Source organism: Corvus brachyrhynchos, unplaced genomic scaffold (genome assembly GCF_000691975.1).
Source record: "Corvus brachyrhynchos isolate BGI_N302 unplaced genomic scaffold, ASM69197v1 scaffold34, whole genome shotgun sequence".
Lineage (NCBI taxonomy): Eukaryota > Metazoa > Chordata > Aves > Passeriformes > Corvidae > Corvus > Corvus brachyrhynchos.
Window position 1 is genome coordinate 4,590,072 of NW_008238126.1, and position 14,595 is coordinate 4,604,666.

At 35.0% G+C, this 14,595-nt stretch overlaps 1 protein-coding gene across 9 annotated transcripts in view; it reads left to right on the forward strand.

Moving 5' to 3' along the window:
- Positions 1-14,595, forward strand: part of DMD (dystrophin) — an 896,220-nt gene that overhangs the window by 522,125 nt on the left and 359,500 nt on the right. For all 9 annotated transcript variants that reach the window (XM_017733467.1, XM_017733459.1, XM_017733457.1 and 6 more), the window contains one exon: positions 4,553-4,717. In XM_017733467.1, coding sequence (XP_017588956.1) covers positions 4,553-4,717 — 165 coding nt within the window. The remainder of the gene's footprint in view (positions 1-4,552; positions 4,718-14,595) is intronic.

Below are 14,595 nucleotides of genomic sequence, written 5' to 3' on the forward strand. Positions count from 1 at the left end.
GTAAACAGGAAAAGAGGTTGACTTGTGAGAGAGAAGTGATTTTTGAAATCAGGCATCATTCACTTGAAATGTAATATGTACAAGTCATTTCAGTGGCTTTCCTTACTTTTGTTGATAGTGATGCCTTACTAGTAATATAACTCATCAAGTTAATTCATTTGCAATAACATTTCTGACTTCTGCAAAACTATTCCCCAATATTGGATCTTTCTTGCTTACTGTGTCTACCTAATTAGTTTCAACTTTTTCATTTTGAGCATTGTTCCTGAGCTAAAAGATTGAGCCGTAACTCCGCAACCATTATTTTAATTTATACTGCTTTAATTGTATCTCCTTTCTGGATATTCCTAAGAATTAAACAGAACGGGCAAACAGAATATAATTTTACATCAGGTGACATACTTTATAAAAAATCTTTCCTCCCTTTGTACCTGTTATCATAAACTGATGCTCCTTTCCATCTGCAGAGCTCTAATTCTTCCCATAGTGCATGCACACAACTGTGTGCAGACTGAAAAATAACTATCTAAAGCTAAAGCGAGAAACAGCAGTGGAAAACTAGAGCAAGGGAAATGATCAAGATGATCTAAACTGCCAAGATGAGCACATGTAAGGTTTTGAACCAAAGTAATCCGATTGGGGTAGGGACAGAATCAACATAGTACTGTGTTGTTTAGGCTACTTGTGGGGGAAGATCATGCAAGACATCAGGTTCAGATGGAACAGAAGTAGCAATGCAAGTAATTTTAGAATTCATAAGGAGAAGAAATTAAAATACTTAGATGAAACCTAAGTTTTGAAAGTATGCAATTATTCAAATTTCAGATATTCTTATGTTTTGAGAGATGTTACCTTTTTTGTGCTGGCAGTTTTTTGTGAATTTCTTTTTGTGCGTGTTTTAATGAAAAGAGCAAAATTTAGAATAAGTTTAATATGTGGAAAATGATCTAATAGTTTCAGGTTAGAATAAAATTTAATATTGTGAAGACCAGTGTCAGTTGGTAAAATTAAGCTCTTCTGCTCTTTCACCATTTAGAGCTTAAATATTTTCCATTATCTTGTCACTAAGCTTCCAATTAATCTTACTTAATTAGCACTTGAACTAAAGTACAAAATTTTAGATGTATCACGTGCTTTGAGATTAATGTTTTGACACGTAACATTGAAAGTATATAGTCCTTTGATGTTGAACTCAAATTTGTTTTCTTTGAAAGAATAATCCATACTTTTGGTGTTTCCACTTGCAAATTTATTTTGCATCTGTGGTTGCAAACCAAAGTGTGTTGTCCAAGTCGATCTGTTGTGAAATAAGGCAAAGTTGAAAATATTTAATTTGAAAGGGATAACCCAGATTTTTAGAAAGATATTCCAACCGAAGTTATCTTTTATTCAATTCCGTTTTTTCATTTGCACCTTGTCTTTCTTGCCAGCCTGTAACACTGCTTCATCAGGCCTGTGTTCAGTCCTAAGCATATCCTGGGGAAAGCATTTCATGTTTGCCATGTTTTCACTCTGCTGCAGGTATTGCCTTATGGCCACTGTTCCTATTGTTGTCACTCTTAGAACAGAACATCAGCCATCCTCTGATAAAATTTAGCAGTCTTTCTTAAATAGGAGGGAAAGATGTAAGTTACTAAAGGGGATGAAATTAAGTAAACACTGGATAGTTACCCCAAGACAAGTGAATAAAAGGAGGATGGGGCCCAAAGCAAAAATGTAGAAGAGAGTCTTGAAGTGGGACACTAGCTGCTGCTCGTTCATTCCTGGCAGCATCCAAGAACTTGTAGGAACTCATTCAGAGAGCCCAGAAACAGCAGGGCAGTGGGATTATTGTAGCTCCCACCAGCACTGGAATCCCACCTCAGGGATGCAGCTCCTGGAGCTGTGAATAACAAGGAGGAAGGACTGAGAGTAAAACAGTAGGGAAGATCCTGGAGGGCCCCATATCCACGTGTACTCCTCTGCCACAGAAAGGGCATAAATCTGAACAGCCAGCCATCATGTCCACGTCCATTACTCCATGGAGATTTTCCAATTTATGCTTCTGGTCAGCTGCAGAATTAGCTCAGGAAACAAACTGTCCCCCAAGAGACAGTCTGCAACAGTGCCTTGGCTTGATAGGCAGACTTGTAATTACCTTAAACTCATCAGACTCTAATTTGATTAGCAAGCTTGACGGCTTGATGCCAGAGCATACAAAAAAAACCAAACCACAATGAGCTAGCAAATGAAATCCCTGATAACCAGAATCTAAGGCTGTGATTCCCACACAATGGCATGTGACACATTACTTGGACTTTACAAGGAATTGCCTTGTTAAATGCTTATCTGTAGCCCAAACCTGAGCTGGTGAAAGTTCTTTATTTATTTACTGTTGTTCTTTCTATCTAATGGTAAAATTAGATGACATTAAATTTCCGTATATAATTAACTGATTCATATTTACATTGATTTTTCTATTTTTATATTAAAAATATTATAATCCTATATTTGTGCTATAATTTTAGAGCAGGAGACAATGTGTAAGAAGTTCCATTTACTTAAATCACAGTTTACCTCTCATTATAGGTGGGATAAATAAATGTTTTAAAAACAGTGGTTAAAACACAGTCTGTCACCAAAACTTAATTACTCATCTTCTGCTGTTCTGCATTGAATACTGGTTGTTTCCCTCTTTCTCTTCTCCTCCCCAAAACCTCTACAAATATTTCTTTCCCTGTCCTGTGATACACCCAAAATACTTGTTTAATGTTTATTGGGAGTAGATTAATTTAAATTTCAGATCTTCAGAAGTCAGCTTGGATTTTTATCTGCCTATGACTACCTATTTGCTTTCAGTTGTATTTCTGTGGAACTTATTTACATTAATATTAAAGCTAGTAAACATTAGAGATTAACATTCAAAAGTTGTAAGAAAGATGAAACCAATCTTCTATGAAATTAGGCCAAGGTCTGCATAAATTTTGAGTTAACACATAAGGGAAATGAATGCATTTTTAATTGTTTTCTTTCTTTTCTGAGACCATTCTGGAAAAGCAGATTTTTTGATTATATTTTAAAAGACTAGGAAGATAGTAAAAGTAATCTGCTTCATGGGTCAGTCTTTATTAAATAGGATATTACGAGGTAGCTATAATGAACAATGGAGATAATGTAATATATGACAAATTAAATTCTTGAATTACGAATGCCCCTTACATATGGTCGAAAAAGTCTCATGCTGGGATTATGTAGAGGGATTGTTTTGGTACCTACAAATCAATATTATCACAACAAATCTTTGAAGAAACATACATGTCATGAGACAGTTGTGTTCATTGCATTCCCCTAGCGGGTGGTTGTTCGGATTTAGTAACACTCATTGCTTTCGTGATTCTGAGTTTGGATTTATTTTCTGAAAAAATTCATCATTAGGGATTAGAAGTACAGGGTACTAATACTTCTGTAGCCAGGCAATATGATAGTTATGCTACCATTAATACTGCTCAACTTTATAGGGAATATATTTTATATAGCGTGTCTCAGAAATCTCATATTTTGCTACTTTTAAGAGGGTCACTTTGGTAAAAATATGCTCCAAAAAATGAACATTGGGAAACCTTACTTTTTGTGCTATGGAAAATTAACCATATTTCTTGGCTGATTTTACTGATGAACTGCTATTGTTCTGTATCTACCCAAGCCCTATATTTGCTGCTGCTTTTTTTTTTTTTTTTTTTTTTTGTAAAGTACAGATGGTTTCTCCCCTAATGTATGTTTGCAATGTTGCCCATTGTGTAGTGTTGTGACACCTCACCTCTCTAGCTATAGAAAACAGTCTGGGAAGGACAGCATGGAGGTTTGTGTTGGCCTGTTTATCGCCAGCCCATTCCAACATTTATTCCAAGTGCTTCAGAGCTGGATTTGAACTGTGCCATTCACCGATTCTTGATTTCTAATATTGTTGGCATAGAAGAGTGTGCTTAGTTAAAAATCTGACTGCTTTGAATGCAAATCAGTGAACCAAGTTGCCTGATCTGAATTGATGATACAATTCTTCATTATTTTTCTTCACTGTGTGCATCTGCTTATGTATATTTGGCTCCAATTGGCAACTTAAACACCTTATAAGAAAACATGTGTTTATAAATATCTACATTCAAGAGGTGAAGAAAGGTTAGATATAATTCAAGTGATTAATTCCATGTTTTAATTTTTTTTCCTGATTAAAAATTGAGCTTTAAAACAGTTTAGTATACTGAGATAACAATTTCTTTTACTAAAAATACTGAGAAGCCTGATGGTAACTTTTGACTTTTTTTTTAAATTTTATTTTAGGTTTCTGCATGTGTGTTTTGGTTTTCTGCTGGTTGTTTTTTAGGACAGACTGTGTTTCAACTGAGTTACAAGACACCTGCCATAATAATTTGATTGTTACTCTCTCTTTCTCTTCTTCCAGTATATAGTACTTGTATTTTAACATTTTATATAAACGTATATATGTGTAGAGTTAAATTGTTTTGTAGTTTGTTTGGTTTTTTCACTAAAACAATGGCTTCTGGTATTTTTTCAGGTGTCCAAAGATCTTCCAGAAAAACAAAAAGAAATAGAGTTTCTGCTAAAGGATTTTGTTGAACTTCATCAACAACTAAATCAGGTGATATTGTGGGTAACGCCTGTCAAGAACCAGCTAGAGCTTTATAACAAAGTGGGTCAGCCCGGAGCCTTTGATATTAAGGTAAATTTTCCTCCATTTTAAAGAAGCATTGGAGTACTTAGTGGTCAAAACTTCAGCTGCAGCATCAGCTGTATAGTTTTTATTAATGATGTAACTTTGAGACAGAAGCCAGCAGTAGTCCCCAGAAGTTCAAAGCTCTATGAATTAAGGAAACCTTTTATTCTTTTCTCCTGAATGGTTTCTAGCGAAAGGGCAGATTAGAACCAATGGTTCCAAGATGATATATAAGTATAATCTATTATTTTTTCCATATCATATACATGAAACAGTAGCCGCAAAATTTATTGCATCACATTTTAATAAAAAGTGAACTAAAATTCATAATATCAGTGTTGAACCATTAAAGCTATTTCATTAAAGCTATTATGACTGCATGAAAATCATAATATTTAGGACCATAACGCAATTCTCATATTGCAAGGAAAGATATTTAACTGTGCAGGTAACACTCCAGAATCAATAAAGGAGATTAGTTAAGAACTGTGAGAAAAATACTTCTAATCTGATCTTTGATCTTTGATACATATTTATGTATAAAAAAGATGCCTGTATATGGGTTGACTGAGGCCAGAGAAATAAAGGCTGTCTAGAATCAACTGGCCTGCTGGGTGTATACTTAGATATTTTGGTCTTGCCTTTTGTCTATGCGTATATGGTCTTCATATAAACTGAGGAAGTATTTAAAGTACAATAGGTAATCGAAATCTATGAGGTTAGAGTTTATAGTAGCTCAGCATTTTGGTCACATAGGTGAAGACTAAACAGAAACTGAGTTTTGTTTTGTATCAATTTGATTATGCAATTTCTAGTGGAAAAGGAAAAAATATAAATATTCAAAACTTTTATTGTCTTGTGTGAAATGGAAAAATACTTGCTCCTGAAGATGTACGGTTTTGCAGAGCATGTTTATTAACTTAGTTTCTACTAAGGAACTTGTTTAATGTCCAAACACTTTTTAAGCCATACAATCGTATCATATAAAACACTGAATGTCAAGTCCTGTTGCAGTCCTACAATTCACAGAATGAGTTCAGCAGTGACATTCATTCTCTTTCTGAAAGATGAAATTAGTATAGTTTTTTTACAAATGTCTGCATTTGTGCTGAATGACGGATGGAATTTTGGTTTCAAGAAAGCTACGGGTCCTTATCTCCTGTATTTTAACAGAAAATTTAGGTGTTTCATCTATCTTTTTCATATTTTTTTCTATTTTTTTACTTTATTGCTAGAATGAATCCACCATTGAATTTTATATAAAATGAAAATAGGGCTAAATTTCTACAAATTATAGAGCTATTGTTTTCCATACTTATTGTGAGTGAAACGTTCTGCTTGGCTCTTCCATCTTGTGATGATGTGACTAGAATATTTCTGAAAAACGGTTGAAAGAAAAGAGAAAAAATTATTTATAAAAAAATAATTAAAAATCTGTAGTCCTGAAATGGAGAGAGGAAATCATGAATGTCCTGAGAGGCAGGGGGACAGTGAAGAGCTCCAAAGGAGCTCAAATACCCTTTCTCTCTGTGAAAGACTCTGCCATATTTCTTTCACAGATAAATTTAGATCACTTTCCTATAAAGGTTGACCAGTTTTGATTGTAGCTGAATCACTTTGTTGTGATTATAAGGACTTTAAGGATTATAAGGACTACTACTATTATAAAGACTGTAATCATATGAAGCGTATTTGCTTCTTATCTGCATGTTATCTATGTGGATTGCTTTTAAAATACATAGATTTAACTTCTTTAAGATGTTGACTTAGGTTTACCCAGAGCATAGTTTTTTTCACGGAGAGAAACTTTTATATTTAAGACTCTTTATTAATTATCTCTGAAGTCAGATTATATTCTTAGAACCTTTTTTAAGCAGAGTAAGACCATTAATAATTACAAAACGCATTAAGAATGTAATTTAGAAAAGCAGATTATGCTTGACGATGTTCAGTTTTACACTCAACTTCAAACATCCAGACCCATGCTAACGTGCTGTCTGTCCTACACTGGGTTAAGCCTGGACATACATAGCCTCTCGAATAATTGTTGAAATGATTATATTTATGTGTATTTTTAAATTGCCATAATTTATGGCTAATGTATGTCTTTGAAAAAGTAAGGATGTGTATCCTACCTATGGAAGAGATGTGTCTTTTGCTCTGGTGTTCCCAAAAGCTGTATAAATATTTAACATTTACTCTACAACCATTTTAATGCCTTCATCAATATCCAAAGAACACTAAAGTATCTCCTATAGGATTTCATAACTCCTTTTCTCAGAAACAAGAGTGACACTTATGATGACCTAGTAGAATGAAAAGCATAGTGTTAATATTCTTAGAAAAGAATAATGGCTTGCAAATTTCAATTTCATTTGAGACTTTGTCTTTTATGAAATTTCTCTCAATGTTCTTCATACTCTGACTAAGCCTGCATGATAATGTTCTCCCTTCTCCCCAGCCATTAAGTTCTCTCCTGTCTCTTTTGTTTTCTGAGTTGTTTTTCAGGAAAAGAGTTCCAAAATTAACATGATAGGGTATAAATTTTAAGTATTGTAAGGATATTAATTTCTAAAAGCCACAAAATATTGAGTGTAGGAAATTTTCTGACCTCAGAAGCAGGTTGAAATAAATGATAAGAACATGTGGGGTTGGATGCGTAGAAGAGGATGTGGATATGTTTTTGTTTTAAATTAATGCCTGGGGTGTCTTTAGCTAGTTGGTAATACCATGTTAAAGTAATATGCCCATTTTAAAGCAAGTTTCTTGCATTTTTACTTATGTTTAGCAAATTACAGAAACTTCTGTTAGCTGAAATTTAAACTTGATACACAAACTAAAGTGCATCTAAAATACCAGTTATCAATACTCTGAAAGAATTTTCCAAACTACAGTAATTTTTTTTCTCTCAAAACCATAGCAACCTTTGCATCTGGCATGCAACTATAATCTGGTAATTATCATTGCAGATTCTTCCATAAATCAAGGTGTATAATAAATACTGGTCCTTATCAGATAATCTGATTTAACATTTTAAATAATATTGATCTATATAATAGATGCATAATAAGTATATAAAGGAGAATATCTGGGAATTTCACCTTCACAATTCACACTGATAACTTTCAATTTCTGTGAATTAATATAAGTTTTAAAGCTCATACTTTTTTTCTGCCTTAATAGCAAAAATCACCAATTAAAAAGAGATGAGAAGTCCCTTAAGTTTACTTAGAAGAAAAATTAAATAGAATCTCCAGCAATGTTAACTTTTAATAGCACAAAAGTAATTCCATGAGAGTAACAAAGGTGCAACCAAAGGCAAAATTGTTACATGTAGTTACAGAGAACTTCACAAAGACTCTAAAGACTCCATACATAACTGGGCTTGGTGACAGGTAGAGCAATTAAAATCCCTCCTGTAGCTCTTAAAGCTAAGTCTCTATTAGTAATTAGAAAGTGCCCAGGATGCCCAGGACCATTGTTTGGCCTAGAGGTTAACTGGTGCAGCACAGCTTGCATCCTTTCAGCAACAATCTCAACTCCCCAAAGAACACAGTTGCATCCAACGTGCTGATGCTCATCCCTGACCATGCCTGGGCACTTCCTGAGACCTTGCAGTTTCTCCCACGTGGGAAGCAAAACTCACAATTTAATAGTGTGGGCAGTTATGCTGAATAACTTGAGCATATGTCCTCTCCATTTTTAGTTCATTGCTCCTGTGTCAGGGAGGGATGCAAAGTAGTTGTGTGAAAATAAGAGGTTCAGTGTTGTTAAGATCCAATTATTGAGAGATGTCTACCTGAATTAAGGTGCAAACAAGACCATATGCTGAAGCCAATAATACAGATTTTATTTAACAGTAAAAGGTGAAGTAGAGAGATAGAATGAAATAGAAAAGGGAGGGGAGAGAAGGAGAGACAGGTTAAAAAGAAAATAGTCACCACCCATGGATCCAACAGTGTGCTGTTGGTCTTCCTTCACCCTGGGCCTCTTTATGTGGGGGCCCCAAGTTCACTTAAACCTTGTCACTATTTAAGGATTCTTGCAACCAAAGGAATTGATGTTCATTGGCTAAATAGTTCATGGTTCCAGATACTTAATACCTGTTGTCTCCTAGACTTGAACCTTAGGTTTAGTACAAATGTACATCGAGGGACAGGCTCTTTTCTACTTCACAGTAATGCAATTAGGAAACAGTAGAATAGAAGATGAAGACATAAAGAGATTGGACAAGTCCGGCATGTTCCTTGGTCACCCATGTGGAGTAAGACCTTGTGGTGACCAAGAAACATACTGGGCAACTTCGTAATCCTACAATCCCTGGAACGTTCTGTATCATTTGAGGCTTTGGGAAACATCCCTGCTTCTAAAGTATGTACACGTCAGTTTAAAAAACAGCAAAAATTGTTAAGAAAAATGTGAACACTATTAAATTGTAGCAACAAACTTTTTAGAGATATTCAGTCCCAGAAAGCATATTGTACTTTGCAACAGCATTTACTATAAAATACATTGCCTACTGATTTTTTTTTTCCTTGCAGCTCATTCTGCTATCATAACTCTACACTTACTTCGAAGAATTACAATATGGCTCAGGAAACTCCAATATATTTTATGCCAGTATGATTTGTCTTCATAATTTTCTTGACCACAATTTAGAGACTGTAGTACCACAATTAGGACCAGGACTTTCAGTTAAGCACAATAATTTTTGGCAGTGGTGTCAAAAATCACACTTGGGATTTAATAACTCATTTCTCAATAAATAAGAGTAGAGAAAGGATTCTTCATTCTCAGGATCTAGAAAGCATCTGTAACCAGTGTTTGCTTCACTCATTATTTTCATCCTTAATTACAGTTTTCTTCTATAAACTGTCAAAGATACTTCTTTTTAAATTTAAGAAACTATCCAAATAAATCAGCATTGAAATGCATATTTGCAGGGAAAAAATTTAAAGTATTAGGATAGATATTAGTTCTTTGTAAGTGTTGTTTTGGTTTTTTTTAGCACATTGACATGATCATTTCCAATAATAGCATAATATGTAGACTGCACCTGTGAAATATTCAAGTATATGCATGGGGAAGGCATGAAATCTACCTTTATAAGAATGTCTTGACTCCTCTGCTACTTGTGTACACTGGAACACTTCCAGGTTTGCAGTGTACCAGCTTCTCATGCATGTAGAATATATTTCATATTATGTTTTTTGCAACTCTAGTTTCCCAAGTTTGACAGTATGGCTCTATCTGGGTTCATTCTTTGACCTGGGTTTACCCCCGTTCTGATAGCTATTTTGCATGATTTAGTATTCATGCTTCACAAACTTAGATGGTATCATCATGAATTTCCAATTTTACAAGATGGTGCCAAGGAAATACTACAACAATTGTTTACATTATAACATGGAAAAAGATTGAAGTACTTAACACTACAGCTCTGTTTACAATACAGCTTCTGCCAGCACTGGTGTCTCAGCTGTGGGTGTTACAGCCATAGTCAATGGATGCAGCCATGGCAGGAGTCCCTTTCACCAATGACATGCTGAAGTTCAGCTCTTACTATGTCATTGTTTTTTACATGGTGGTACTTATTTTTTTATCAGTAACTTCTCTCAGTACTATTGACTGTGTAATGCCCTGATTTTCCTGCTCCTGCTTTCAATTTATGTTGATCAACTTTATTTTTCTTAGCCCTTTTTTTTTCTCTGTCAATAAAAATCCACAGCTAAAGATGTGTGTTTTCTAACTCCTGAGCATTCAAATGTAATGGTTTTGCCAGATGTATTGCCACAATCTTTCATATAAGTAAACCTGAATCACAATTCCTATAAGTAAACCTGAATCCTAGGAAGTCATAGCTGCTTTTCAACTCCTAATGCAACCATATCCTCTCAGTGTAAAGCTAGGGCCCTGCAGGATAACATGGGTGATATGAAACACTATCTGTCAGTGAGGGAATTTTGACATAGGGAAGTTTTATTTAGCATTTTCAGATCTGCCTGGTTCCTGACCCAAACAGCACTATCTCCAATTTTGCCTTGCTTCTTGGTCTCTCTGAGAGTAGCCTGGCTTCTTTCAAGTCTGTGACAGTTTCATAGTATTTTGATATATATTTCCCAGGGCACTTTGGCAGTATTTTGGGCTATAAATGTATTGGATATCCATCTAACAGCAGGAGAGAGTAGATTTAACAGCAGAGAAAGCTGTGTAGCAGTTACTGAGGAGTGGACATGCATGAACTTCTAATAGGATGGTCTCCAGCTTCCCTTTTAGTTTAGGTATCATTGACAAGCATTTTGCCATGTATTCCTATTTTTACCAAATATATTATTAAAAGGAGCCCCTAAAACAAGCCCACAAATATTGCTGTACTATTAAAATTTTATATGAAACATCTATACAGAAACAGTTACAACTCTTGCATACTGTATGGCAACCGTGCAGCTGACTTTGAACAGACAACAATGTGTCATCTCTGAGATATGCAGAGAATTAGTACAGTTGGTTCACTGTAAGGTCAGAAGATACTACTCTGGTCATCCAGTCAGACCTGCTTTACAAAGTCATCCTTTCAGTTTTCTGCTTATTTTCTGCTTGAACTGCAACACACCTCTCTCAAAAATAATAATTAAAAAACCCCAGATAAAACCAAACCAACCAAGACTGGTTTCTAATTTTCACATGTGAACAGTCATCCACATCTCCTGGTAAATTACTTCAATGGTTGAGGTAAAAACCTGCACATTTTTCCTCAGCTGAGTTTATTTAACTCCATCTTTCTGTCACTGCTTTCTTTGCAAACTAGAGAGAGGTCCAATACTGCATTAATAGACTGTAATTAAGTTCTTTCCTAAACTCTGTTTGTTCACCAACAGTACTGTTCTAATTCAGACAAGAAAGCAAATATGGAGTATCTAATTAGTATTAGTTCAAAAAGCAATTATTGTAGTGGTCAAAGCAATTATTTTTTTGGTCCTGATAATAATGTGGTTATCTTAAATCACAAGCTTATTTTGGCTAAGTCAGATAATCAGAGTCTAAGTAGGTGGCAAATGTTGCTATAATGGAAGTTATAGTCGTTTCTGCATTGTCTCCTTAATGGGACATTTAAGGACATACATGAGCACTTTGAAATGTGTTTATTCTGATCCAGCCATCCAGATTTAATATACTTAAACCTTTTAGGGATACGTTATTCTGAACATGTGGACGTAGACCTATACTTTACACTTTGAAACAGCTTTGCCTACGGCATCAACAATCTGTAGAGCTCCAAAGTTATGGCTCAAGGAAGTGCAAATGCTGACCTTTATATCATCCTACTGACTGTTCTGCTGAGATTTGTTTACTTCAATTGCAAGAAAAAAAGGGGAATCTTGGAAGTGATGCTGGTCTACTTGACAGCTTAAGAAAATACCTTCAGAAAATCTAACCAACTTTTTTCTTGATTTATCCCAGTTTTCTTTTCCTCTAAATATTTATTTCCTCATAGTCCTGTTCAATCCCAATTTTGTGTATGACAGGACCCCAAGTTATTGAGAGTTTTGATTAGCGATTCCCAGATGTCTTGCTTACAGGAAGAACCCTAGAAAGCTTCAGAGCATGGTTAAATTCATGCTGCTTTTGGAAGAACGGAGTGAGAATAATAGGGCTTTCTTAAGTATATAAAAATCAAAATGACTGGATAAGACAGATCAGGAATAAAAGCTTTCATATTACAACCTACTGCAACTGTGACTAAGATAAAATCAACCTTTTGCAATCTGTTACAGTCAGATTGCACTTTTTAAATGTAGTCTGTGTAACATTTGTGGTGTGCTAAGGCTTTAGAAAAATACTTTAAGTGGGACTTAAAAGCTTCTTTTACAGCCAAAAAAGCCCAACTTCTTTCTAATACGTACATAGCAAAGCTGTATTATTGTGTTGTGATGTAGTCAACAAGATACTATTAGCCAAAAACAATTTTAGAAACCAAAATATGTAAAGAATGGAAAGTATGTTGTCTAGTAAGCTAAGAAAAGCTTACAAATAGGCTCATGCTAATACGGTTTTAGTTGCTCATAAATTTTAGCTGTTACTGTGGATTTTTTGCTTTGGTATTAAGTGTTTGAAATCTATGGGTCAGTATTTTTATAAAGTCAGTCTAAGTCTTCTGAAAAATTGAAATTTACAGATTTCTTCAGCCCTGCTCAATTAGCATTATAAACTTATTGTTTTCTTTTGCTCTCCAGTACTGCAGTCCAGAAACACCTTAGTTAACCTAGAAAAGAAGTATCTAGTACCTCTGATAGCTTTCATTACTGATAGCAATCTTCATTTAATAACATTTTCAATTATTTTTTTTCCATCTAAAACATTCTAAGTTTCTGAGGCAGTGAAACTTTATTTAGTGAATTCTTACTTCAAATACAAAATTTTGAAAGAAAAGAAATGCTGAGGAAGGAATTGACCAGTAATTTTTTTAGTGTTTAAAAGAGCCCTGGAACATACTCTTATCTTGCCAAGGATTGGTGTACTTTAATTTTGAGGTTTGACTAGTGGTAGTCCAGAAAACAAAGGAAGAATTCTATTCTCTAAATGCTGTTTTACCTTCTTAGTTGTCTATTATATTCTCAAAATAAACCTTTTGTGATCATAGAATTAATTGTAAATTAGTGTAAAAGTCCATTTACTAGTTTGGGTCAAAGTGTACATAAAACAGCAGCTTTTATCCTCTGATTTTTTTTTTTTTTTTTTGGTCAGTGGCAGCAAATGTAAAAAGTACACAGAAAACTTCTTATAAGGAAATGAAAATACAAATATTTACTCAACTTTATTCCATATTCCTTTCTGTCTGGTTGAACAAGCTGCACAGTGTGGAAAAGAATACATCAAGTAAACAGTGTTTAGGTTTTCTTCTTTTGCATTTCCATATTTTATTTTAATAATATGCATATTACCACTGCATAAATTAATGTGGGGCTCATTTAAATGTAATACTTTTGCAAATTCTTTGCCATTGCAATGATTTACCCTTTTTAGGATGAAATGGCCTGGGATGCTCAGCTTGATTCCAGTTCCCCTGCTGATAAAAGAGGAACTGAAGATGCTCTATTCCAACCTGAAGAGACAGCCCTATCCGTCATGTTCTGTAAATGTCTGCAGCTGGTGCTCCTTACCTCTTCAGGAGAGCTCAGGATGTGTGGGATGGAAGGAAGGATATGGGGAGAGGGCCTGGAGGAAAAGAGGGAGGTAGTAGTGCCTGCTCCTCCACCTCCTACCTGTTAAAAGCCTTATCATATCTCCTTCTAACCATAAGAAGAGGTTAAAACTACACTTTCTGGGAATTCTTTTAGGTCTTTGTTTCAGCACTGCCGTTTCCCCTGGAAAACAGTTTTCCAGGGTGACTGTGACAGATTTAGGTTATTATAGATGATGAGGATACGGAAAGGATGGACAGAAATGCAAGTCTCATTTAGGAATGGGTGGAGAAATGACACTTCTGGATAGGAAGTGAGTTGACAGAATGCAGAAATTAATGTTTCTACTGCTAGCTCACTGAAAACCCTGCTGACCTTTTCAAGTCATCTTCTCCAGACAATATAACAAACCACTTTATATTTTCCAGCCACCTTTGACTCCAAATCCTCTTGCAATCTCAATGGTCCTTCATCCCTGCTTACTCAGTTTCCCAATCTTTCCCCTTTACTCCCTCCTTACCTCTGGGTCATCACTCACTCCTTCTGTACTCCTCTACACTTGAGTCCTTTTCCAAGGCTTATACAGCTTTGATTTTTGCTTATACTGCTTCAAACTCTCTCTCTGTGTAGAATTTATAGCTGTTTACCGTCTGTGGTGGTCACTTGTCATATTTAAAATACCATATTATGTTTATTTTTGGC